This window comes from Panthera tigris, chromosome F2 (genome assembly GCF_018350195.1).
Source record: "Panthera tigris isolate Pti1 chromosome F2, P.tigris_Pti1_mat1.1, whole genome shotgun sequence".
NCBI lineage: Eukaryota > Metazoa > Chordata > Mammalia > Carnivora > Felidae > Panthera > Panthera tigris.
In genome coordinates, this window is record NC_056676.1 from 66,336,069 (window position 1) to 66,363,522 (window position 27,454).

Consider the following 27,454-nt stretch of genomic DNA (forward strand, 5'->3'; position numbering starts at 1 on the left):
GTTGTTTATTACAAGCTGTGTAATATTGATAATTCTAGGAATGTAAATAATTTTTTTTTTATCTTCCAGCTTGCAAATGTCCTTGAAATAGACTTATCTTTGGTTAAGGTATGTAATTTTTATACTCTTTTTACTTATAAATACTGAATGGCTTTTATTATAAGCCATTGATAAGCTACTGAGAAATAGAGACAATGAGATTCTTATTGCTCTCCAAGGGAGTGGGGACAGTAAAGGGGTCCTTGCAAAGATAGAAAGAAATAAGGATCCTGAAGTGGAATTTCACCCCACGCAGTGAAAGCCGGCACTCACATTCCCGTGCACGCAGGAAGCAGAGTGATCAGTGTCTAGTAAGGAGTAAGGAGGTCAGGTAAAGCAACAACTTCTGCTAAACTGCACCACTTCAGCCTCTTGCTTCCTAGACAGCGGCAGGCCTGAGGGTTGGGAGCATTCGCTCTTCTACGGATGTGAAGACCTTAGCAGATGAACAGGCCTACTGAAAAATGGTTTTTTCTAGTTATGGGATGAAAATGTGTGAGGATCACTGTTAGCATAGTCCGTGGTGATATTTTCTCTCTACATTCTGATGTCTGGTTCATTGTAAATGCTAATTTCCTTTCTGTTCCTTTCAGAATGCCGTTTCAATGTATTGCCGATTGGGCTTTGCCCATAAGAAGGGACAAGTAATAAATTTGGACCAGCTTCATTCATCGTGGAAGAATGTTCCATCCGTAAACAGATTAAAGTAATTCATTTATTTAGTATGAGATATTAGAGTTTCCTCTTAGGAAAAAATATTGTTTTATGTACAAAAATTTTACTTACCAACCTGTCAGTTGAGGTGAACCCTATATATTAGTGGTTTTTAATCTTTTTTTGTGTGATGAATCTTCTTTAGGATGATGAAAACAAGAACCCTTTCCCCAGAGAAAAGTAAATATAGTATTTTACATACAGTTTTTTTGTTTTCGTTTGTTTTAGTATTTTACATATAGTTTTAAAGAGTTCTCAAATTCCCTGAAGCCTGTCCATGGGTCTTAGTTAAGAACCATTGCTGTATGTGGGCAGAGCATTTGGGGGCTACGTCTCAATTTCAGGCTTGAACAAGAGACTGGATTTGGATGGATATTCATAATTTGAGTACTGACTTTAGTAGCTATTTTTATATAAGATAATTTATATGACTTTTAAAATGTGGATGTATTCTTCGTTAATAGGAGTACTTTAGATCCACAAAAGATGCTGCTCTCATGGGATGGTGGGGAAAGTAGGAGTCCTGTACAAGAAGCTTCATCGGCTACTGACACAGATACTAACAGTCAAGAAGATCCAGGTTAGCACTTACTCACTTTAATTTAGAGTGTTTATAGATGATGGCCTGTGTCTACACATACACTCACAGAGTTAACTCTCCTAGCTTTGTTCTCGGTATCATTCATTTGGTACATAGTCGTTGAGTACTTACCCATATGCTGGGTACTGTGCTAGGTCTTAAGGGTATAAAATTGACAAGAATATGGTACCTTCCTTCTGAGAATTAAGTCTAGGGAGAGAGAAGGCAGGATAACCACAAAACCCACAGCAACGTGAGAAGTGTTTTGGTGCTTGTGGGAGCAGAGGGGAAGTGCTCCCTTGTTGCCTAGAGAGGTTCAGGAAGCTTTCCTGGAGAGGAGGATAGTTGGGCTAAAAATGAATAATAGCCTGCCGGCTGGTGAGTGAGGGAAGGCCTCAGTATGGGCCAAGCACAAGGGGAGGCAAAGCTAATGGACGAGGGGGCTACATGTGGTTTATGTTGGGGTGGGGGGAGGGGAGCACAGCATAGGCTCTCATTCTTATCCCAGCCTCTTATCTGAGCCAGGTGACTCGTCTGAAGAGTTTAGGCTAGCTAGTCTTAATGTTCTGTCAGTTATCAAGTCTTGGTTTATTATTGGCTTTTAAGAAGTTTATTATAGGGGTGTCTGGATGGCTTAGCTGGTTAAACATCCGACTTTGGACTTCGGCTTAGGTTGTGATCTCGCAGTTTTGTGAGTTCTGGCCCCACATTGGTCTCTGCACTGGCAGCACGGAGCCTGCTTGGGATTCTCTCTCCCTCTCTCTCTGTCCCTCCTCTGCTTGCTCGCTCTCTCTCAAAATGAATAAATAAACTATAAAAAACAGAAAAGAAAAAAGAAGAAAAGAAATTTATTATAAGGGTGCCTAGGTGGCTCAGTCAGTTAAGTGTCCCGACTCTTGATTTTGGCTCAGGTCATGATCTCATGGTCGTGAGATTGAACTCTGCTTTTGGGTTCTGCACTGAGCGTGAAGACTGCTTGGGATTCTCTCTCTCCCTCTGGCCCTCCCCTGCTCGCACACGTGCTTGCTCTCAAACAAACAACAACAAAAGAAATTTACTACACAAGTACCTTTAAAAAAATTTTTTTTAACCTTTTTTAGTTCGAGATAGGTGGGACTGGGACCTTTTGGGACTGCAATATTGGCTTACATTTAGTTATGTAATTTTTTTAATTATCAAAGTTGAAAAGAAATACTTTCTCATTCTAAATGATAAGCAAAGAATAATTTTCATTTACTCGATTTTACATTGATTTTTTTTTTTTCTAGCTGACACAGCCAGTGTAAGCAGTTTGAGTTTGTCCACAGGATATACAAAGCGTATTGCTTTTCTCTTTGACTCAACTCTCACTGCCTTTTTAATGATGGGAAATCTTTCACCAGTAAGTCAAATTCTTGTTTAAATATGACAGTGTTTAAAGATTAGAGTTAAAATAGTTCATGCTTTTAGGTCCCTTTTTAAGAATTAGATTAATTCCTAAAAATGCAAAATGCAACTGTCTTTGTTTTATATTCCTTAGAGGAGCATAGTAACTCTTTAGTGAGGGTTACTTCTGTAATCAGAAGACTCAGCTTCACATGTCACTCACTTTTTAAGTTTAATTATATTAGACAGCGTAATATAAATGTGAGATGTTAATGCTTCATGTAAGAAGAGAAAACTAGGACTTATGAACAATAGACTCATGTAAGGTGTTTAAGGTCCATTTTAAGTTTTTTTGTTTTGTTTCTGTATTACAGAACTTGAAAAGCCATGCTGTCACAATGTTCGAAGTTGGCAAACTGTCAGATGAGTCTCTGGACAGCTTTCTTATAGAACTAGAAAAGGTAAATCTGGACTGGTCAGTATGGGATGTCAGGGCATTTGGAACCATTTCTTGATACAACATCAGTTATTGATTGTATAGGTTTTCATATATTCTTGCTCATTCCTGCCTAATTCCTCACCTTAATACTGCAACAGTCATTTAGACTTTAGAATATCAAGTGGATGAACAGATTTTGTGATTTAGAAAGTGATTTGTGGACCTTATCTATCACTTAGCGTGATTTGGTTTAATGAAATGGGGTATAGAAATAGTCTATGTAATTTTTTGTACATTTTTCTAAAATAGCTTTTAATTTTCTTTAGTATGATTTTCCAAGATCTCCTTTCAGCTGTTTTATTTGAAGTTTTTGTTCCCCTTATCTTAAATCTGAAACAGTGTCCCTGGGTATCATGTTTATGTCCACTCTCACCATCCCCTTTATTATCTGGAAGACTTCAGCCAATGCTCTTAGCCACCTTCTTCTCCGTGAGGACAGCCCTACTTGGCCTTAGCTCTAAATCTGGATTGCCCTTTTGGGGTTTTCCATTTCCTAGGTTTTTTGGGTTTTTGGTGGTGGTGGTCGTGGTGTGGTAGAGGTGTGTGTGTGTGTGTGTGTGTGTGTGTGTGTTGTGTGTTTGTTTTCGTTTTTGTTTTTGTCCTCTGTTTTCCTCTCTGCAAATAGTTTCTATGCTGAATCTGTTACTTGACTAATAATTTTGGTACCTTTTGTGTTTTCGTGGTGAACTCTGTGTATTAAATGTGCTACTTAGAGGATTTTATGATTCCATTATCCTTTATATCTTAAGAAAAAGACCATGACATTTTTTCACTCTTCCTTCTCCATAAATTTTTCATTTTTTTAGGGCAGAAATGTATTTGAGATAATCCTTGCTATTAATTGGTCTCTTATTGTTACCTTTATACATCCATTATTCCCTCAATACTTTTAACACCTTGTTAACCCCATTTCTTGTTGTGTATTATCTTGGCAAATTTGCCAATAAATTTTTTATTTTCTAGCACATTCTAAGTTCTGTTTTTCTGATTTTTATTTTTCTCACCTCCACTAGTCTTTTATCACGTTTAGCAAATTGGAAGATCACTTTATTTTTTATATATCTATATTCTCTTATATCACATAGTTATTTTTGGGAAGGCCTTTTAGTCTGAAGTCTAGTTTTTAAAAATAGTTTCTTAGCTATTTTTTAAGAAGCTTCGTCTTGATGAGGCTTAAGTGGTTATCTTATTTTTTAATGCAGATCTAATTTAGTCATTTTCCCCTATAGACCTGTCTTTCCATTTTGTGTGTTGTTTCTGGGATATATGTGTTTTTACGTATTGAACAAGTACCTGACTCAGTGTCAGAAGAACATGCGTTAAAATGAAGTCCAGTGAGCACAGCGGTTTTGTCCACTATTCAATCCATACATCCTAGACAGGTCATCCATAGCACATAGTAGGGACTCAGTGAATCCTCGTTGAATGAATTTAAGCTGTATATTTAGTAGTGTTGAAACAGCCGTGTTGAATCACATACTCCACTGAGCCTTGCAGCCAGTGATACAGAACTGTGGACACGGTGATGAGAATTAGGGGCGTAATTGGTGACCATGGATTGGAGTACTCTTCTGGAAGAAGCAGAATGTAGAATGTGGATCTTAGAGTTTTTTTAAGCACTCCATTTGAATCATACGTGAGACATACAACTTATATAATGGTGTAATTTAACATTATTTGGTGTGTTAGTTTTACTTGCTGGGATAATTTCTATCATCTTCAAGGATGTATTCAAATAGAAACTCAACTGAGATTTAAGCTAATGTTTGTTTCAGTATTGCCTGGGCAAATTTGTGGTTTATTGATTCTTAATGTCTTAATATCTCTACTGTATGGTTACGTATTAGGATGAATGGTTTGAGAGTGGTACTGCAAAACTTATTTTCTCTTGGTTTAGGTTCAGAGCACTGGTGAAGGAGAAGCACAGAGATATTTTGATCATGCACTTACTCTGAGAAACACAATATTGTTTCTGCGTCATAATAAAGATCTAGTTGCACAAACTGCACAGCCAGACCAGCCCAATTATGGTATGATAAATGTACTTGATTTTGAAGACATGATCCTATGGAACTTCTTTAAGAAATTAAACAGGTCACGCTCACTTATTTAATACATTTTGTGTAGATGGCATGTCGAGTTTGCAACTAAAGGCTTGTTTTGTGAAGTTCTTTGCTCGTGAACTCTTTCTTACCTGATTTTACTCTTTCTCCTTTCTTATGTGCCACTGTAGTATTTGTAGCATTTAAATCTGTTCAGTACCTATAAGAAGGGTTGGAGTGTTTAATTTGTTTAAGTGGCTGGACGGAATTTAGAACAGGCCTCAGTTTGAGGGGTGAACAAGTGCCAAAATGTAGTTGTTTTAAGAAGCATAAAATTTCATGAGTGAAAGATTCCATTGTATAAAAATAATAAACAGGAGCTTCCTGTTGAAATGCTGCTGTAATATTTACTAAAGTATTTTACTTTAACAAATAAAAAAGAGGACGGAGAACCTCTTTTTAAAGAGTAAAAGAGGTAGTGACACTTGTAATCTGTGATGAGCCCTACTGTGGCGATCACCTGGCATGCGCTGTCAGTGTTGGGATAGACGAGGGTTCCCAAACTGGGGGTCAGTGGATGGTAGGTCCTGCGTTGTGCAGCGCCATCCAGGAATATATGTTTTGAAAAGATGACGTGGCCTGGGCACCAGTGAAGAGCATTTGGCTCAGGTCCTCAGACATTCGCAGGAGCTGCATCTCGGAAGTCTGTGAAATCTTGGCACCACGATAATCTTTACTCTCACTCATTCTTTCATTCACTTGATAGTTCTGTTTTCTGGCCAAGAACCGTCGAGTTTCTTAGTGACATCCATTTTCATTCTACTTCTTTCACTAGCATCTGGCTTTCAACTCCATTTAAAAATTTAAGGACGGGGGCGCCTGGGTGGCTCAGTCGGTTGAGCATCCGACTTCGGCAGGTCATGATCTCACACTCTGTGAGTTCGAGCCCCGCATCGGTCTCTGTGCTGACGGCTCAGAGCCTGGAGCCTGTTTCGGATTCTGTGTCTCCCTCTCTCTCTGTCCCTTCCCCGCTCATGCTCTGTCTCTCTCTGTCTCAAAAATAAATAAAAAACATTAAGAAAAAAAAAATTAAAAAAAAAAAATTTAAGGACGGAATCAGTTGTCACTTCACAAAAGTGATTGTGGAGGTGACTGCAAAGCTGCCAGGTGGTTGAGCTGAGTGAGGCTGGACACGCTCAGTTTCCTGTGACTGGGCTCTGCAACCTTTGCGTGTCGGGTGCAGAGACAGACGTGAGCAGAAAGAGGAATGGTCCCATGCTGGGGCTCTTTTTGAGATTGTTCGTAAATAGTTAAAACTGAGAATATTAAATCAAATGCCAAGAGGCCAAAGCACTTACTCATAAGTGTTTGTTAATAGTAACCATTTTTTGGCTACCAAATGTTAGATCATGTGACCTAAGCGATGAGCAGCACAATCTTGAAGATGTCTTTGTACGTAGAAGTTACCGGGACTTTTTAGTGACTTATGGAAATAACAGGTTAGAGTATTTGAAATACTCTGCTATAACCATCTTAAAATAAATCATCCTTCCATGCTCATGATAGAATGCAGGGATGTTGGTGCTAGTGGCCAGGCAAGTTTAACTCATTTTATAGATAAAGAAATTGAAGGTTGTCTCAGTCAGATTTCCTGCCCATATAATCATTATGGTCTGTATGATCAGTCAGTGGAAGAAATGGGACTTAAATCCATGTCTCTTGAATTTTTTTTTTTTTTTTTTTTTTGCTCTGTCCCTTTTATTAACTTCTCTTGAGCACCAGCCTTTTTTTTTTTTTTTTTAATTTTTTTAATGTTATTTATTTTTGAGAGAGAGTGAGAGAGAGAGACAGAGCATGAGTGGGGGGGGGAGGGGCAGAGAGAGAGGGAGAGATAGAATCCAAAGCAGGCTCCAGGCTCTGAGCGGTCAGCACAGAACTCAACACGGGGCTCAAACCCACAAACCACAAGATCGTGACCTGAGCTGAAATCGGATGCTCAACCAACTGAGCCACCCAGGTGCCCCAGGCACTAACTAAGCTTTTTATTGATTTATTCATAAACGACCTCTCACTTAGTAATCTGGACTAAACTTTTTCACCATTAATCATTTATGTACCAGAATGTATGTTAAAGGGAAAACCTAAACCTTATCTGTGTGAAAGTAGTTAAGTTTATTTTTCTAACCTCGGAGGTTGGCTTGATACTTGACGGGTTTTGGGTACCAGTTAAAGCTTTTGTTGTTTAGTCTCTCCTCTCTCAGATTTTTTTATCATTTTTTCACTCGTGGCTGTGATTCCTCCATTTTATTAAATTTGCTCTTGAATTGTTGTACTTAATCAAACATAAGTTTCTCTACTCTTTATAGAACTTTTCTCCTTCTCTCCTTTTCCTAAGCCAACTGCTCACCTCTCATTGTACTTCAAAATGAACATCACATCTGGGTCCAGCCAGTCTTGTCTTATAGCTGCTTTCGGTTCTCTGTCTTTACTTTGTTTGCCAGAGGTGTGGACCCGATGTTCTTCCTGACATCTGTAGGACTCTCTCTCCTCCATTAACATTAAATCACAGACTCCCTGCGGTTTTTTTTTTTTTTTAAACATCCTATTTGGAAATATTTTAAATTTACTAAAACAAATAAAAGTAGTATAATTACTTTCAGCCCAGAATTTGGGAGTAAGTGAAGTATCATGGTGTTAACTCCACTAAATTTTTCAGGGTATGTTTCTTTTCTATTTTTTTCAGTGTTTATTTTTGAGACAGTGCAAGCGGGGGAGGGGCTGAGGGAAAGGGAGACAGAATCAGAAACAGGCTTCAGGCTGAGCTGTCAGCACAGAGCCTGTCGAGGGGCTCGAACTCACGAACCGTGAGATCGTGATCTGAGCCAAAGTCAGACACTTAACCGACTGAGCCACCCAGGCGCCTCCTCTCAGGGTATGTTTCCTAAGAATAGGGCTATGCCCTCACATCAACTTCAGAAGATGTAATGTTGATACGGTAATCTACCATTTGTATTCCAGTTTATCAGTTGACCTAATCATGTCCTTCATAGCATTTTCGCCCTTCAAGTGCAGGATCTGTTTTAAGATCAGATCTGCATGAAATTGTTATGTCTCCTCTATCTCCTTTATTCTGGAACAAATCTGTAACCTTTTTAGTCCTTTAGAACATTCTTTTTTAAGAATATAGTCCCTTTTTGTTGGTTTTGCCAGAAAGGTTCTCACCTGGGGTGTAGGTGATGTTTCATTGTGATTAGTAGATTCAGGTTGTGCGCTCAAGTCTAGAGTATCATGTAAGTAATGTCATGTCCTAAGGGTATGACATCTGGATGCATATGATTTCCATCTGTCCCCCATTGTGATGGTAATTTTGATCACCCAGTTAATGTGTTTTCTGATATTTCCACTGTACAGTTAATTATTCTCCCCACCCTCAACTACTAAGTAATGTGTGGGCAGATACTTGAAGACCATGCACGTATCCTACTCCTCATCAGTATTTCCTCTCAGACTGAGCATCCAGTGATGGTCCTGTCTGAACCATTCTTTACTGTGATGGCTGCAGATTGATCACTTTTTTCCAATTCCAGTATTTCTTCCAGTAACAGCTGGGACTAGGCATTCTTTTATATTCTCAGTATGGATTGATGAATTCCTGTTTTTTTCATTGGCTTATAATCAGTCATTGCTCTCTTAATTCGTATGCTGCAGTTGTCTCAGATTTTGCCAGTGGGTTCCCCTTCAAGCTGCCTCCTGTTTTCTTGTGCCATGCCTCCATCCTTTAATTTTTTTTTTTTTTTTTTTTTACTTTTGTCGCAGTTGTTTTCTCTCTGGCAAAACAGTGTTATCTTCTCTTGTACTTCTGTCCCATTCCTGGAATCAGCCTTTTCTCTTAGGAGCCTGGTTTCTCATACTAGGGTATGATATTAAAGACCAAGGTCCTGGTGCTAGTTGTGCTCAGTACTTCTGTGCCCTTCCAGCAGGCCATGTGTTTTTTGATTCATTCTTGGCTTGAGTGAGAGATGGGCCAACTTGACCTTCCAAAGTTTCTTTCAGCCTTAAATATCTCTTTTTAGAGGGCAAACAGAATTGGTACTTTCCGAAAGGATTAAGAATGGGAACACTTAAAATCTGTTGCGTGCTGAGTGAGTTTATGCTTTACGGACCGGCAGTCTTGGGTACATATTGTTAGCTGAGGAACTCATTCCTATGCCATACTCAGAACTTGGTCTTGAAGCTCTTTGTAGAAATCAGAAATTGGGGGAGGCAAGGTGACAGCTTTTTTTGTGGCGCTTAGGTCTTCATGATATGCCATTGCCCTGGCGTGGCTGGGGATGGAGAGGAGGCAACGTGGAGCAAGCACATACTTTTAAGGGAAGAGGTGGCCTCACAAAACACCAGTAGACCATTAATCTTTCTAGACCAGGGAATAAAGACCCTTAGTTTTAAGTCTTAAAGTGTCTTAGTGGTCTCCAAGGAAATTGGGCATTTTTAATAGAGATAACTCTGTGAAAACAATGTTTAAATATCAAGGCAATATTTTATTTTAGACATTTACAATATTTAAATATTTTACCAATATTTTGTCTTGGACATTTTTGCTTCACATTGTCAGTCTTTCACTCTATGTGTATGCTTGATCATAATTCAGGTTTTCCTCTGGATCTCTTACGCTGTGAAAGCCTTCTTGGTTTGGACCCTGCAACTTGTAGCAGAGTTCTGAACAAAAATTACACACTACTCGTCTCCATGGCTCCTCTCACCAACGAAATCCGGCCTGTGAGCAGCTGCACCCCTCAGGTAAAGAGCCACCTGGAGTGTCACTAGCCGTGGCATTTCAGACTTGCTCGTGGTGACTTGAAGAAGAGGCTTTCCGGTTTGATTGTGTTATCTCAATTTGCTGATACCAGATATGAAGATCAGGGATCAGGAAGCAGCTTTGTATTTTATGCTGTTGTAAGAGGTTCAGTTCGTTGGGTAGAGTTGGTGCATTTTATTCATGTATCATCTCGTGATTGGTGCCACATTGAAGTTTTCTTGATGAATGCAGTATTTTAAAGAGAATGTTTTGGATGCTCTAGGAAGGAAGCCTGGATCGCCTTGAGGGATCAAGTCAATTAGGAAAAATGAAATGTTTTAGAAGTAGGGCTATGGTGGTAAATAAACGGGAAAGATTGCGCTTGAAAGCTAGAACTTTAGTTATCTCTGAAACTGACTTGTGAAAATTACTGCTGCTCTTTTACTTTTTCAGTGTAATCAGTTGTGTATCTGTGTACTTTGCAAGGATGCCATTTCAAAGAGGCGGGATCACATAGCTGTTCTTCAGTGCTGCATCCTGCCTGGTTTCCTAGATATGCAAGGTTAATGGTGTAGAAGAAAGGAAGGGATCCTTGTATAAGGTTGATTTCGTTGCTGTGCTGTTCTAGCTGCCCTCGTGAGCACACCTCCCTCACCTCCAAATTCGTCCTCTGTTCGGTAGGAGTGGTTACAGATTTTACATTGACCAACTTTTTTTTTTTTTTTTTTCATAATTCTTTGTGTGTCCCCCCAACCCTATCCCATATACACATTTCCTCCTGTTCTGTAACACGATTTCTAGGCACAGTAGGAATCCATGAACTGAAGGAATGGTAAGATGGATGGAAGGTTAGATAGTCCCTTTGTGAGGAATTGCATGTGACTAATGACAATAACTAACTTTGAAATAGAGCTTATTATTTGACAGGCACTGTTTTAAACCCTTTTGAGCAAGCGTACAATGTCTTTACAGGGTAGATATTTTGTCACCACATTACAGAAAAGCAAAGAAGTAACCTTCTTAAGGTGATACAGCCGAGGGGGGTGAGGCCAAGATTCAGACCTTGGTGTTTTCCTTCAGGGTCCATCTCCCAATTACGGTGATAAGACGTGCTTTCTCAATTCTGGAATAACATGGAAACCGCTTGGATGGAGCGTTTAAAATTTATTTTCATAAGAACAATAGCAGTGAACATTTATGTGAGGCATTAGCTGTTTGTAAGACCATCCTTGGTCCCTTGTGAAATTTGGCTGCTTTTGAGAAGTATTATAACTTTATCTTACTCGTTTTACGATTACAGCATATTGGACCAGCTATCCCAGAAGTCAGTTCTGTCTGGTTTAAACTATACATTTATTACATCACTGGGCAAGGACCACCATCTCTTTTACTGTCCAAAGGTACAAGACTTCGGAAACTGCCAGATATATTCCAGGTATGTTGTGTGAGGTTTGTTTCTTTAGTTGGTTTTGAGGAGGGTAGAGATTGGTAAGCAGCATTATAGCATTGTATATAAACTGAGATCTTCTTAGTTTTTGTTTGTTTTTTAAAATTTCTAAATGCCATTTTATCTTCATTCATTTCTTTTCCGTAGGGTTATGATCGATTACTAATAACATCTTGGGGTCATGACCCTGGGGTAGTCCCTACGTCCAACGTGCTCACGATGCTGAATGACGCTTTAACACATTCGGCAGTTTTGATTCAGGTACAGTTGCTTTGTTTGAAACAACCGGTTTTGGATTTTTATTTTTAAAGATTCTAATTTGTTAAGTCACAGTCAGATGTCGGTGATTTGAAATTTGTAAAGCTGAAACATAAGAGATGAGATACGGATTTTTGCCCTGGCCTTTGTCCGGCAGTGTGGGAATCCCAGAAACCACATGGATTTTGTAGTGAGACCCAGACTTGAATTCCAGCTTCACATTTGCTACCTGTGTGGCCATAATTGTTTGATACATGTAATCGCTCTATCGAGGTATAATTCACGTAGTGTACGGTTCACCAATTTAAATTGGTGAACAAAAACCACTTCAGTGTTTTTTAGTGTAGTTGCAGGTATCCACAGCCGTCATCAAGCTCAATTTTAGAACATTTTCATTACCTCAAAAAGAACTCCCGAACCTTTAGTTCTCAGTCCCCTAGTCCCCAGCCCCAAACAACACTAATCTACTCGCTCTTTCTCTAGAATGCTTCTTCTGGGCATTTCACACACACAAAGTCACGTAATGTGTGGTCTTTTGTCACCGGTCTCTTGTACTTGGCAGAATGTTTTTGAGCTTCATCATGTTGTAGCGTGTTATCAGTCCGTCATGAGTCATTACTGCGTTCCTTTTTACGGCCAAATAAGAAGTCCCTTGTACGAATATACCACGATCTGTTTCTCCCATTCATTGTTGACGGACACTTGGGTTGTTTCCACCTTTTGGCTATTAAGAATCATAGTAATCACTGTTAAAACTGTTCATTTATAGGTTTTTGTGTGGCCGTATTGTCATTTCTCTTAGGTATGTGGTTAAGAGTGGAAATGCTGCATCATATGGCGATTCTGTGTGTAACTGTTTAAGGAACTTCCAGGCTGTTTTCCAGAGTGGCTGCACCACTTTCCATTCCCACCAGCACTTGGTATTATTTGACTTTTTAAGTTAGAACCCACCTGGTGGGTGTGAATGGTATCCCATAGTGGTTTTGATTTGTGTTTTCTTGATGCCTGGTGGCGGGGCCCTCTTTTCACGTGCTAATGAGCTGTGTGACATTTTGAAGATACTTCTGTTAGTTTCCCACCCATGAAACGGAGATGGTGACATTTACTGTATAGCAACAAAAAATAATGTAGCAGCTAATGGCGAGATAAGCAATTTATAGTCCTAGGATTGTTGAGAGAATGAATTAAGAATGTGCTGAAGTGTGCGGCACACTTTCTGTTTCATAATAGGTTCTCGATAAAGATTTCATTGGTTTATTCAACTATCAATCGTTATGTGCCATATTCTGTGCTAATTAACGTGGATACACAAATAAGTCACGGTCCCTGTGTTCAAGGGATTTAAGTCTGGTGGGAAAAGTTGCATAAGCAGCCAGTTTCCGTTTTTTGCTGAGTGCTGAATAGAATTATCTATGCTGCAAGCATTAGAGAGAAGTACCTAGTTCAGCCTTGAGGCAAGGAGAAAGGCTGAGGGGACACTCAGAGAAAATGAGACTCAGGCTGCATACAGAAGGATGATACAGAAGAGAGCCAGGTCAGGCACAGGGGTTAGCATGAATAAAGCTGTGGGCAGAGATGTTTTTCTTTTCCTCCACTGCTATTTCCATAGTACCTACAACAGCACCTGGCTCAGAGTAGCTACTTGCGAGTGTTTTGATGTAGGCAGGCCCTGGAGAGTAGTGTGCCTTGACCCTTTTGCTGCCGAGCTTTGGCTGTACCCTATAGATTGATGAAAGAGAGCAAAGGGTGCTGAGCAGGGGATTTATGTGGTCAGTGTGTCTTGGGAAGATCGGCTTGGAGAGTATGCTGAGAAGGGTTGGGTAAGGTAAGATTCTTGAAGCAAGAGGACCAATTAGCATTTGGTGTAGGAGTCCCGATAAGAGGGGAAGTCAGCCTAGATTAGAAGAATAAGTACTGAAAGGAGGAACTGGGTTCAATAATTCTTACAAATTAAAATTAATAGAATTGATCAGATGTCTGAGAAGGCTATGAGAAGAGGAAGGGTAGGATTCCTGGGGGATTGGCTTGTGAAGGTGGAAGAATGGTGATATCCCTGCTTGAGCAAACAGAGGAGGAAGAGCCGGTTGATGGGGGTCAGATGATGTGTGTTGTGTTTGGGGCAGGCTGAGTCTAAGGTGCCTGTGGGACATTTGGGTGGTAGGGCTATCTAGTCGGTAATGGAAAACATTTTGAAATCCAGACGAGAGTTGAACAGGAAGCATTGACTTGAGTGTCCGCATCAGCACGTGGAGGTAGTTGAAAGCACGAAGAACAGGATGCGTTCGCCAGCAGGGGGGACACCTAGCAGGGGTAGTGGTGGCAGATGACCTCATAGGATGGGTGAGACGTGGGCTCGAGTCAGTCTGCCTAAGTTAAAATCTTGATTCCACCATTTATTAGGAATCTTGGGCAAATTAAATAATCTTGAATTCCTTCACCTGCAAACTAAAGATAATGGTTCCTAAGGTCGTTGAAATGAATGACCGAATTGCACCATCTACATAAAATGCCTGTACCTGTGCCTAGCACACGGGACGGTCCCAGAAGGCGTTAGCCGTGTGGCGGTAGTGGTAGCAGATGTGGCCCAGTTTTAACATGTTTATGAGGAGTTTTGTTTTTGCTAAAAAAGAATGCCTCTTTTATTTTAAGTTTTATGGGAGAAATTCATCTTGCTGGAACTTAAAACACAATTTTGATTAAAACCATGCTTTCATCGTAACAGCCTTGATTGGGGTATAAATCATAATGGTACCGATGAGGTAAAAGTGGGCTGCCAGAAGAAATACATTCGGGTTGTTATACGCACCATTGAAATGAGTGCAGTTTTTCTCTGAAATAATTTTTTTCTTGTGTATCAGAGTACTTTGAATTTAAATAATGCAAAGGGTTTTTTCAATGGAAAAATGTATAGATCCCCAGTGTTAAATTTTCTCTTGTAGCGATACTAAATACACATAAACATAAAATTAAGTTCTTCATTCTTATTATTCTTAAACAGTTATAAAACCAAAATAAACCTGGGGATTTAAATTTAAAAAAAAAAGAACCCTTTAAAACTAACAAAATTCAAATGAACATTAATTGAAAGTAATAGATAAAACTAAATTATTATTTGTAGCATGGGAGTGGGGTGGTTAGACTCAGATTTTTTTAATTCAGTTTTTGAGTTGATAGAACCTTCGCATGATTCAGAAATAAAACACTGTTAAAAGATGCATGGAGGAAAGTATCACTACCCTTCCAACACTATCTGCCCAGTTCTCCCCGTTTCTTTTCCTAACCAGATACATTTTTAGTTTCTGCTGTACTCTTCTAGAATTTCTTTATGCAGATGCAAGCCAACACACAGTGCTATATCCCCATGCTTTTTTCACTTAGCAACTGGAGACCTTTCCATTTCCGTTCATAGGGAGCTTCCTTTTTTTTTTTTTTTTTTTTTTTTGGTAGCTGCATTGAAAATACATACGTTGATTTGTTTAACCACAGTTGGGGGCATTCATAATCATATAATTTTGAATATGTCACTAAGTACAGGTGTTTGAGTTTTGCATTCCTAGTTCATGATATGCCAGGTGACTGATGATGGGATTCCTTCACCACTTTTCTTCTCTTGGACCTGCAGCTAACCCTTGTATGAGTGTGCCTGATTTCAGTCTTCAGTTGTCTCACACCTGATGTACCTGTTCAGTCGGCCTCTCTTTCTCGTTAGCCATACGTTCATTTAGAGACACATTGTCCTATAAGTTAATACACACTTAAGGTCTTTGCTTGCTGAGAAAAATTAAAAATTGTTGAAAGATTTTTGATGGTATGTTAGTGTAGAATATGCCATCACATGGCACAGTCTTATTTATTGTTTGACTGTTACTGGAAATACAGATTTCTTGTATAACTTTCAACTGTGTTTCTTCATGTTTAGGGACATGGTTTGCATGGGATAGGAGAAACTGTCCACATACCTTTTCCATTTGATGAAACAGAACTACAAGGAGGTATCTTGCTTTTAAATTATATCTGAGTTCTTTATCATTAATCTTTGTCAACAGTTTGGTAGAAAACATAGCAGGAAGTGAATTCTTAAAACTTTGAGTTCAAGGGTCTTTAAAAAAATTTTTTTTTTAATGTTCATTAATTTTTGAGAGAGAGAGAGAGAAAGCTCAGGCCCATAAGTTGGGGAGGGGCAGAGAGAGAGGGAGACACAGAATCGAAAGGTCTCAGGCTCTGAGTTGTCCGCACAGAGCCTGACGGTGGGGCTCGAACCCATGAACCATGAGATCATGACCCGAACCGAAGTCAGACACTCAACTTACTGGGCCACCTAGACACCCTAGTTCTAGGGTCTTATCGTTGCCACTTTTAAAGAGTATTGGCAAAGGTAGTTTTCTTTCTTTCTTTCTTTTTATTATAATTTATTGGCAAATTGGCTAACATACAATGTATAAAGTGTGCTCTTGGTTTTGGGGGTAGATTCCCGTGGTTCATCGCTTACATACAACACCCAGTGCTCATCCCAACAGCAAAGGTCGTTTTCTGTCATGTGCCTTTTCCCATAAAGAACTAGTAGAATAAGACTTATTTAGGACCTTTGAAGGAATACTAGTTTGCCTTGGAGATGAAGAGAATCAGTAGGTCTCTGTTTAGGTGAAAGACTAGATTTTCCTCTCTGTTTAGCCTTTTACTTTTCTTTTATTATTTGGAGGCTGGGGGAGAAGAATTCATAGGGAATTTTTTTACCCTTAGAAAGCCAATTTTTTCTTTCCCAGTGTTACATACTATTTGCCTCCCTCTTCCAACCCAGGAGCTTTTTTAGGTGATTTAGAAATACATGCCATTGAATATGGGTATAATACTTTACGGTTTACAGAGTACCTGCACGTATTTCCTCTTTCAGCATTTGATTTTGTTGTTAAATGTTACTTTTTGCAATTAGGATTTGAGTGGATTATAGAGTTTGAACTAAATAAAGCTGGTTAGAATCAAGGGCAGGGGGAAAACCCGTTTAAAGTGTTCTCTTTCTAGAATTGGATGTGAACTAAGTACATTTGGTATAAGATGTTCAGAGAATATCTGTTAAAAGCAAATTTATTCTTCCTTTTGTTTAATATAGGAGATGACCCTTTCTCTGTCAAATATTAGGAAGGTATATATGTTCAAAAGAAAAATAATACGATTAAAACTTAACATATATCTATATAGCACTACTCCATGTAAAATTGCTGTTGTATAATTTTATTTTTCTGGTTCTTAGAGCCACCTTGCTTGAATTTTTAGAGAGCAGTGAATGGTTCAAGTAATCTAATTTTTGTTAGTTTATATAAGAACTTAATGTTCTCCCAAAATAATAGAGTGGGGGAAAGGAAGATTTTTAAAATATCTTTTTCCTTTTCACATAGCCAGACTGCAGAAGCCTCATGTTTGAAATTAAGTTCTCTCTCTTGCCTGTTGTGAATAAATGTGTACAAAGTTTAGAGAAGAGGTTTCTCTTCCAAAAAATAGCCCCTTTTCAATAAGTACTTCTCTGCAATTAAACTTTGCTATTTAATCCTCTGATACTTTATAAATTCTGTGGAGGGGCGCCTAGGTGGTTCAGTCGATTAAGCATCCGACCTAGGCTCAGGTCATGATCTCATGGTTCGTGAGTTCGAGCCCCACATCAGGCTGCACTGAGAGTGCAAAGCCTGCTTCCGACCCTCTGTCTCCCTCTCTCTCACTGCTCCTCCCTTGTTTGCACACATTCTCTCTCTGTCTCTCTCTCTCTCTCTCTCTCTCTCTCTGTCTCTCTCTCTCAAAAATAAACATTTTACAAAAATAAATTCTGTGGAAAAATATTAGTTCACCTGAAGATACAGGCTAGTGACAACAGGATCTTAAAATTTATACAAAATCTCAAAAACTGATTAATAGCTCTCTTGCCTTGAGAGATTGTGTCAATTGTAAAAGAATCTTCATATCTGAGTATAGAGCATATTTCTGTTATAGAAGTTCATGTATTTATAAAACTTGCACTGGTATTTAAATAATTTATTAAGGATATAATTTCAAGTCCTTTTTGGCGTTAGTCTAAATAGGAATAATTTTACTTTAAAAAGGTTTTCAAAAATATAATGTGTATTTAATACATTTCAAAAATGTAATGTGTATGTAGTACATAGAAGCCCAACAAGGAAGCATTTGAGGCAGAATAGAACCACGAAGAGAAGTCTAGAGAATTTGCCACTGACCAGCCCAACTTTTTATTTTATTTTTTTATTAAAAAAATATATATTTTTTAATGTTTATTTATTTTTGAGAGAGAGAGGCAGAGCATGAGTGGGAGGGAGACACAGAATCTGAAGCAGGCTCCAGGCTCTGTGCTATCAGCACAGAGCCCGATGTGAGACTTGAACCCACGAACTGTGAGATCATGACCTGAGCTGAAGTTGGACACTCAACCAACTGAGCCACCCAGGTGCCCCTGACCGGGCCCTGTTTGCTTGCTTAGCACATAGTTTGTTCTGATACCGTAAATGCCTCCTGGAGGCTATAAATAAATCTGTGTATGCCAGCCTTTTCCATTCACAAGTAGGTTTTTGTTGGAATCAGTGTTGATAGATTCAAGTATAAAAGGAGTTCTGAGAATTGTTCAATAAAGGTATATTTACATTTTTGATGTTGTTTTATGTTACAAAACTATGTACTTACAGTGTAACGTCACCCCTTTGTTCTTAGAGTTCACTCGCGTCAACATGAGTGTTCATAAAGCCTTGCAGATATTAAGGAACAAAGTGGATCTGCAGCATTTTTGTGGCTATGTCACCGTGTTGAATGCTTCGAGCCGCCTTGCACACAGAAAACTCAGTGACGCTTCTGATGAGAGAGGTCAGCCAGTGGTTGGGTTCTCTGAATTCAGGTGGTTGTACTAAGTTTATTGTAATCTTAGTATTTTAAGAAGCAGGGACTCTTGTGGGGATGTCGAATTATGTAATACTTAGTGTTTTTTCACTAAGGTGAGAAAATATTCTGTGACATCATTTGGACTAATATCAGTTGTTCAGATGGAGAAAATACAGAAGTACTGACCTGGGGTTAGAGTACGGAGTGGTTTTTAGGTTTTAGCCCTTTCTTTACTGTTGGCTCTGTGGTAATAGGCTTTAAATTAAGTTCCTCTGTGACGTGATGGCTTCAGAACTTGAGTCTCTTTGTAAAGAGGTTTCCAAAGTAGAATTAACAGTTTTTTTTTTCCCCATTCAGCCTTTCTTTTTCTGTCAAAGGCACCACTGTCTCAATGACCCAGGCCTAAAATCTTGTCTTTGCCTCTTCCTTCTTTTTTCACGCTGTCCACTTTGTTTCCACGTTCTGGGGAATTAGTCTTTAGAAGTGTCTCTCATATCCTTTCTTCTCTTGTCATTTCTTTTGAAATTCTCTGTAACTGTCCTTCTAACCTGCGTCTCAATACTGTAATCCTGGATCACTGCAGCCATTTCCTGCCTAGCCTTCCTGGCCTCATTCTCCTCTGTCTCCAGCCCATCTTGCACATTGTCAACAGTTAGTTTTCCTTTACTTTTTTAATTAAAGAATTTATTTGCATGTCACCTTCTCATGCTCACTGATTGTTTCCACTCTGGCCTAGTTTTGGCTTGTATGTGGCTTTGGTGGCCATAGTGCCAGCTCTGGTCCATGACTCTAGAAAACATTTCAATTCAAACGTCTGTCATTGATTGACTGTATTCCCTGAGCCTTTTAGTGTGCCATCCTGAGTAGATATGATTGATGTGCTAGCCATCCAGTGGATCGGATTGGCTCCCTCTGAGTTAAATATCCACCGCAAATATCCTTTACGTTTGGCCAGAAGATGTGAGTAAATTTTAACAGTTGACTGCCACGTATCACAGGGGCATTTCCATGTTTTATTTTTTCATTCCACCAGCATTTATGGAGTACCTGCCGAGGTGCTAGAAAGATAGAAATTAGTAAGACCTAAGGAATGAAACCCTAGAAAGGGAGACAAGCAGGTGAGTCAGCCTGCCGCATAGTGTTAAAATCTGTGCCAAAGCTTGGCATCAGCTCCATGTGCTGACGTAGGGCCGAGAAGGCATATCTCAGGCCAACTGAGCTATCAGAAAAGGCCTCTTAGAGCAGGTAAAGCCTGAAGTAAGTCTTGAAAAGTGAGGATTTGGGTACGTAAAAGATGGTTGCTGTGTATTTGAAGGGTAGCAGCCTTTCAGGCAGAGGGAATCAAGCAGTAGAGTAAGCTCATCTTGGCAAAAAGAAAGAATTTGTTGGAAAGTAGTAGAAAATGAGAGTAAAGAAGTTGGTAAGATCAGGAGATCTTGGAGGATCTTCAGTGCTGGAAGATACGAAGAGTCAAAGAATTTTGAAGAGGAATAACATAATCAGATTGCATATTTCCATGGGGATAGAAGCGACTTTGGTAAAGATCTAAGTGAAAGTCTGATAAACTTATGTTCTGCCTTTTGAGTCCTTGTTTCCTTTGGCCAGGGTTTTACAACCTCAGCGCCATTTATATTTTGAGCGGGATAATTGTTTGTTTTGGAGGACTGTCCTGTGCATTGTAGGATGTTTAGCATCCCTAGATATCAGTAGCATCCCTGTCCCCATTCACAACAACCGCATAGGTCTCCAGACATCGTCAGAGGTCTCTTGGGGGACAAAATTGCCCCCTCCTTGGGAACTGCTTTAGGCTGAAGACTGTTCATTATCCTCCATTGTCATGCCTGTTGCTGGAGTCTTCTCTTCCGTTAGAACCGATTTACTGACTTGTGCCGACTACTAAACCCTAATATTGTGTGTGTCCTTTAATTACAAGGAGACCCTGATTTGGCTTCTGGCTCAGATGTAAATGGGAGCACAGAGTCATTTGAAATGGTCATTGAGGAAGCAACTCTAGACTCGGCAACAAAACACAACTCTGGTAAGGTTTTAAGAATTAATTTGTAGCTTTAGACTAGTTTCTGATGTTTAACTCTTCTGTTACATCATTTGGATGGCATTTGTCTACTCTGTTTATCCACAATGGGCCTTTTAGTAAGCATTTACCAGGAAACATTTTTTTATGTTTAGAATAACAATTAAAGTATTATAAAAACATGATCTGAGAATGACTTCAGTTGCGTTTTTCCTATGTTAAATTCTTTCATCCTGTAGTTGTCTTACGATATCTTTTTTGGGGGGAAAAGACCATTTTGAACATCTGATGAAAGCTTTGTACCTTCTCCCCAGAAGCATGTACATACTCAAGAAAGATTCTTTCCTGTTTCAGAGATTCACTGACCTCTCTGAATCCTCTCCCCTGTTAAGCCCGTTGCTGGATACCGCAGGGGTGGGAGGAATCTGAAAATTTATGAGCCTCAGTTAAGAAACCCTGGTCAGTCATAATATATATGACTACCTATGTGACTAACAGCTGTGTGCCCTTTGTAGCTGCCACAACAGAAGCGGATTGGGTTCCTCTTGAGCTGTGCTTTGGAATTCCATTGTTTAGTTCTGAATTAAACCGGAAAGTTTGTAGAAAAATTGCGACACATGGCCTTTGCAGAAAAGAGAGGTGAGGGTTTATATTCATTGTCATCTTTTCATTTGTGAGACTTCTAGGCTCTCAGTTGCTACATCTTATTTTCTTTTATTTCACACATGAGCATGGTAATTGCCTTGAGTATATTTGTTGATTGAATAGAGATTGCTAATTAAGGATTTTGCTATATTTTTCAAAATTAAACTTCAGCACCTCAAAAATCTGACATATGCAAACATTTGGGACACATGTTTTGGTTAATTTTAGTTATGTTAACTGAATTACCAGGTCTGGCGAGGTATATGAGATGATAAACCTAGTGTTTGTAATATGTATGTGTCTAGAACATTTCCCTTGTGCACTTCTGTCACTCTTAGCAAACACACGTTCAACTTATGTCATGTAAATAGTGGTTATCTATTATGGTGGAATTATAGCTGAATTTCTAAATTTGGTTCAAATTTCCATGTTTTCTAAAATGAGCACGTATTACTTCTCAGAGATGGTCTGTAGGTTTTGTTTCCCATGCCTACTCTGATCTGTTGGGAGCAGTTGCTAAGAGGCAGTGTTGTGAAAGTTCTGCGACTTTGGAGCATATGGGAATATTCCTCAGTCTCATTGTCTTGGTAGGGTGGCTGAGAGAGCTGATGTCCACAGGTCTCCTTGACTTCTTTTAGAAAACAAAGTTGTAGAAGTAATTCATTTAATTGGCTTAATATAGTTTATCAGAAGATTAAAAGTGCTCAGTCAACAAATAATTTCAGCAATTCTCTGAAAGTAACATACATGAGTAAAAAGTAGAAACACTAATAACAGCTTTAAAGATGGCCACCATGATTGTTACCAGTTTGCATATTTGAAAAATATTTGATTTAGGTGGGTTGATGTGTATGAAATCTGTCAGGCTTTTTATCAGGATGTATTTTAAAATTACATTGGGTATTTGAAGTTTGTATCATAATTGTCATTCCTGCCTGAATTTTTGTTTTAAAAATTTTCTTTCATTTAACATTTATATTTGCTAATAGTTTAAACTCTTCCTGACAATAACTTCTCAGTTTTCGTTTTATACATGGTTTTTTATTTCAGAATGGTCTTTTTATGCACTGTTAAACTCCCTACTCTTAAAACTGGCAGAAATTTCACGGATGAGAACCACTGAAAAATGTTTTAATTTTTTATGTGATTAATCAGAATGTATTTACACATATAAATGCATTTAAATTGCTGAAATTATTGTGAGATATTAGTTCTTGCTATTAAAATTATATTTGTCTTAAAATTTCCTTTTTTTTCAGCCTTCAGAACCTCTTACATTCCAGTAGAAAACTCTCTCTACAAGTCCTTAACTTTGTTCACTCATTCCAGGTAACGAAACCCAAAAAATCCAAATGGTATTTGCATAGAGCTTTATAGGATGCAGAGCAGTTCCATGTCATGCTCAAGTGCAAAGAGTGCAAAGAGATGTTATTTAAAGACTTTTAACTGATGGGGCTTGCGAGCGGGGGAGGGGCAGAAGGGGGTGCTGGACAGAGGATCCAAAGCAGGCTCTGTGCTGACAGCAGCCAGCTGGATGCGGGGCTTGAACTCATGAACTGTGAGATCATGACCTGAGCCGAAGTCAGATGCTCAACCAACTGGGCCACCCAGGCGCCCCAGTTGTTAAAGACTTTTAAATAGGAATGACATTATTTCTGATTGCCTGTTTTAAAAAATTAGTTACTGTTCAGAAAGCAGATGAAAAAGGGACAAGCATAAAAGCAAGACTAGTTCAGAGAATGTTATAATAGCCCAGGTGAGAATTTTTGGTAGCTGAGCTCCCCTTTTCATTAAAAATAGCCCCAAAGTTTGCATGTGTCCATAATAAAGGTTGATTGCACATATATACTGTTATATCAACAAATGATACTATAAAACATACACAAAAATAGAAATTTTGTGAGGATGTAATAGTCGATAGAGCATTTGTAAGATTTTGACAGTCCCGTGCCCTGCTTTGGAGTGAGTACCCCACTTTGGAGACCACTGGCCCAGACTGGGTGGCGGGTTCTGGTGACTGTATCAAGCAGTTTGGGATACACGTTGGATGTAGACGGATTGACCTGATTAACTCAATGTGAGGAAAAGATTGACGGTGTGGTGAGGAAGGGAAGACTCAAGAATGAGTCTCCTGTTTCTGGACTAGCTTCGTGTGTGGAGTAGGGAAGGCTGGCGAGGAATTGGAGAATTAAGGTCACGGACATGGTAAGTGTGGAACGTGTGGCGAAACACCCAGGAGCAGATGTCAGCTCGGTGCATGTTTGAGCCTGGAGTCCTGGGGAGAGGTCTGTGCTAGGTGACAGGAATCTGAGAGCCTTGGGAGCGCATGGAGTGTTCTGGGTGCTTAATGTTACGTGAGGGGTGTTTAGAGATTGTTTAAGAATTAACTTTTTTCTTGTCCTCTGGCCTCCTAGCCTATTTTTGTTTATTTCTAAGCGCTTATCGTGGTGTGACTTGTGTCCGTCATTACCGCGTACAATAATTCCCCTGATTGATTATTGGGGATTATGACGTAGATCTTGGCATCTCCCACAGTGCTTTGCATCCCAGAAACATTTCTCGGGCAGTCAAAGCCTGTATTTGTAACTAGCTATGTTCCGTGGTTTGGTAAAGTGTCGAATATGGGATTTTTTCTCTTCCTCGGTCTTCTAGGAAGGTGCTTCCACACTGGATGTTCACACAGAGGCCAGCTTTTCCAGTGTGCCTTCACAGTCCTCCTGTGCCGACACGGGAGTTCCGCTTCCTGCAAAGAACTTAATATTTAAAGATGGTGTCTTATCGGAGTGGAGTGGACGGTCACCTTCCTCACTTCTTGTTGCTAATCTCCATTTGCAATAATTTCGTTCCACCATGCATTGCTCACACTTTCTGCCTTTTTTTCTTTCTTAACGTAGCTTTATAGTGCCCGCCACTAGGAAGCACCCTGCTGCTACAGTGCACTTCATGCTTAACTGGTGTGAAGAGATTGGGGAACATGTTCATGTTTTCTAAAGTTTTCCTCATTATTGCACCTCCTAATGCAACAAAGAGCTTTTTAGCAGCCTGCACTGTATTTTTTACCTTGAGACAATCTGCATTTCTTTTGTAAAACTGAGGATATACTTTATAGGCTTTATGATGACTGTTACGTTTATAAGCAGTCACTATGAATATTGCAGTGGTAATTTTATATGTTAGTTTATCAAACATAAATCTTGTTTAATTTTATATTTTGTTACCTACTCTTTAGGGGATCACAGGAAGAGGTGGAACTCTTCCTCTGAAAAGGCTTCTTGGTACTTAAAAGCAGCAAAACTATAAAACAATAAACATCCAGTTTTGAGAGATGATATGATGGGGCATTAAGAATTTCTGTGGATGTCTGTAAATTATGTATATGAGTTGAACATTGTTGAAGGTATGTAAATCAGCATAGTTATGTATAACCTAACCTTGATTTATAAGGTCTTAACTCAGACTCTGACTATACATTGACATCTCATGAGAAGCTTTGGAAAACATTCTATTTTTAAACAACATTTATATGTGGACTTCTGTCGTCACTCACTTTGGGCTTTATATTTTCATAGAGTCTTTATGGAAAAATAGAATTTGTTTTCCACTGTCGTAACTGTGGCTGCTGCACGTTTTTACCCTCATTTATTTTTTGTTTAGTAGCTTTACCAATGAATTGTTATGAAATCGAATTTGGTGTTTAAAAACCAAGGATTGTGATTTTAGGTTAGAATTACATATTTAGAGGCATTAAGGCTATATGTCTTCTGATCAAAACACTTGGGGATAAACCTACTTTGAAGACATTCTTAGGCAATCTGGACCTTAAGTTTATGTGAATAGTTTTGGAGGGACTGATAAAGAAAAATTGAGCAATTTCAAAATGTTTCTCGAATCATTAATTCTTTTAGATCTCAAATGTTAATTAGAATAATTGGAATCACTTTCTAGATTTTTTAAGTTGCCTTCCTTGGGAAGTTTGTGCAGTGTTCTAGTTTAGTGTAGCTCTTCTCATAGGATAACGGTTTGCTTGTTTAAAACTGTAACCAAACTAACTGGTCAAACAACATATATCTAAAAACACTTAAAGCATTAGAAAATTTGGGAATGTTATAACCTCAACATTTTTGCTGATAATTTTTTGTCATTTATAGAACTGATATTTGTGTATTTAACATACTTCTGGAAATATATGCCTTTCTTAAAACTGTTAACATAACCATGCATTCAATACCATGGCCTACCTATAGAATCGAATATCTTGGAGCAGGTTACCTGTGGCACATGGTCAGTGCTGTGTTTGGGGTAAGTGCAGTAACGTTTAGTTTTCTACTTTGTCTTATATGAGGTAGAAATCAAGTGTATGTTATAAATGTTTGTCTATAAAAGGAAAAATACATACTAATATTAAAATAATTTCTTATGACTGTGAATCACTCATTTATTTTTCCAATAATTGATATTGTACATTCCTAGTGCTATTAGGTATGTATGTAACTTACAGTTTTTCAACTGAAAGTTGTGTTTCATTTGATCAGGGCTCTTTAATCTCATTTTCATTTGCTTTGTTTATATTAACTGTAGTTATTTTATTTATTCCTGTATTAACAATCTAAGCCTACTGTAATGACATGTACACTAATAAAGAATCGAATAATTTGTAGTTGTTGGCAGTGAACCCAGTTGGTGGTTAATTGAAAACTTAAAATATGGGAGTGATTTGCTGCTATATTACCTTTGAGAGATAATAGAGGAAGAAATAGAACCTAACAGTGATCATGAATTTTAAAATACTGGAAAACATGTGGACAACTCTGGTTTCTCCGGTGAATGGAGAAAGTTCTGATTCCCAGCTGGAAACCTCTCATATGTTTAAGGAGGGAGAATCTGCTTTGTAGAGCTGTTAGTAAAATGTGAAAGCTGCTTTTGTGCTTTGCTTTATGAACTTGGCTTTGTTTCATTCATATGTTAACTCATGTAAAGATGCATCTCCTAAATCTTACAAGTTTTGATCCAGTTCAGCAACATGTTAAATTTTAAATACAGACTTTATTATTTGCCAAAGAAGACTTATGAAAGAATTCTAAAGTAATTTCATTTGGCTTTGTGCTACCTCCCCATTCGATTCCCCCCTTAATGTAGCTTAAACCATGGGAAACGTTCTTTAGAAACCAAGAGAAAACGAAGTCACAGAGGACATAGAATTTAGCATGGTCCAGATTAACCTCTCAGGTGGGTCTAAAGAAATACAACTTTATGTCATTTACAAACATACCAGGTTTTCTTGATTCCTTTCTTTCTTTCGTTTTAAGTATGTAATCAGATGATTTTGTATTTGTTTTCTGGGGGGGAGTATCACTTTTCTTTTACTTGATGTATTCAATATTCTCTGCCATTCATGTTTCTATTTTATGTTCAGTGTTTCAAATACAGTTTGTATTTAAAGATCTTAAAGTACCAAAACTGTAAGTGAGTACAGTGGACTGTTTTCTGGTATGATGTTAATATTATACAACAAAATGTATAAAGTGTTGTCAATTTGATTATTGACACCTTATAATATGTTTACAATAAACTGTGGTGTTGATCAAATTACTGTGGACATGTGTATATAATCTGTAAGTCCCTTTCTCAGTATTAAATACAGCACCTCAATGCTAAATGCTTTCAGTGCTGTGGCTTTCCTACATGTTTTTTTCATGACCTTTTTACTTTAGAATAATTTCAGATTTATAGGAAAGTTGCAGAGAGTCCAGAGATGTTTCTTCTACCCTTCCCCACGCTTCCCTTAAAGTTAACACCTTATGTAAACTGTGGCATTTATTTGTCAAAATTCAGAAATTAACCTTGGGACAGTTCTGTTAACTATGTCTACTACGGACTTTATTTGTTTTCTGTTTTCCACTACTGTCTTTCTGCTGTTCTAGGAGCAGTCCCGGACACCACACTGCATTCATTTATTTAGTCGTTAATGCCTCCTTTGTCTCTTCCAGTCTGTGACAGCTAGTCTTTCAAGACCTTGGCACTGTGAACAGTACTGATTGGTTATTTTGTACAATGATCCTTAATGTGGGTTTGCCGGACGTTTTCTTGTGAGTCGATTTGAGGTTATGCTTTATCAGGAAGGAGAGCACAGAGTTGATGTGCCCTTCTACACTGTATAATATCAAG

General features: G+C 38.6%; 1 protein-coding gene across 1 annotated transcript in view; it reads left to right on the plus strand.

Moving 5' to 3' along the window:
- The window catches only part of FAM91A1 (family with sequence similarity 91 member A1), a 43,487-nt gene extending 16,612 nt beyond the window's left edge, over window positions 1-26,875 (plus strand). The window contains exons 10-24 of the mRNA XM_007076844.2: window positions 70-108; window positions 633-745; window positions 1,218-1,333; window positions 2,602-2,714; window positions 3,073-3,159; window positions 5,095-5,227; window positions 9,888-10,036; window positions 11,335-11,469; window positions 11,629-11,742; window positions 15,659-15,731; window positions 18,448-18,597; window positions 20,546-20,650; window positions 21,160-21,283; window positions 22,549-22,618; window positions 23,942-26,875. Coding sequence (XP_007076906.2) covers window positions 70-108; window positions 633-745; window positions 1,218-1,333; window positions 2,602-2,714; window positions 3,073-3,159; window positions 5,095-5,227; window positions 9,888-10,036; window positions 11,335-11,469; window positions 11,629-11,742; window positions 15,659-15,731; window positions 18,448-18,597; window positions 20,546-20,650; window positions 21,160-21,283; window positions 22,549-22,618; window positions 23,942-24,127 — 1,707 coding nt within the window. The 3' untranslated portion in view covers window positions 24,128-26,875. The remainder of the gene's footprint in view (window positions 1-69; window positions 109-632; window positions 746-1,217; window positions 1,334-2,601; window positions 2,715-3,072; window positions 3,160-5,094; window positions 5,228-9,887; window positions 10,037-11,334; window positions 11,470-11,628; window positions 11,743-15,658; window positions 15,732-18,447; window positions 18,598-20,545; window positions 20,651-21,159; window positions 21,284-22,548; window positions 22,619-23,941) is intronic.
- Window positions 26,876-27,454: the final 579 nt, after the last annotated feature.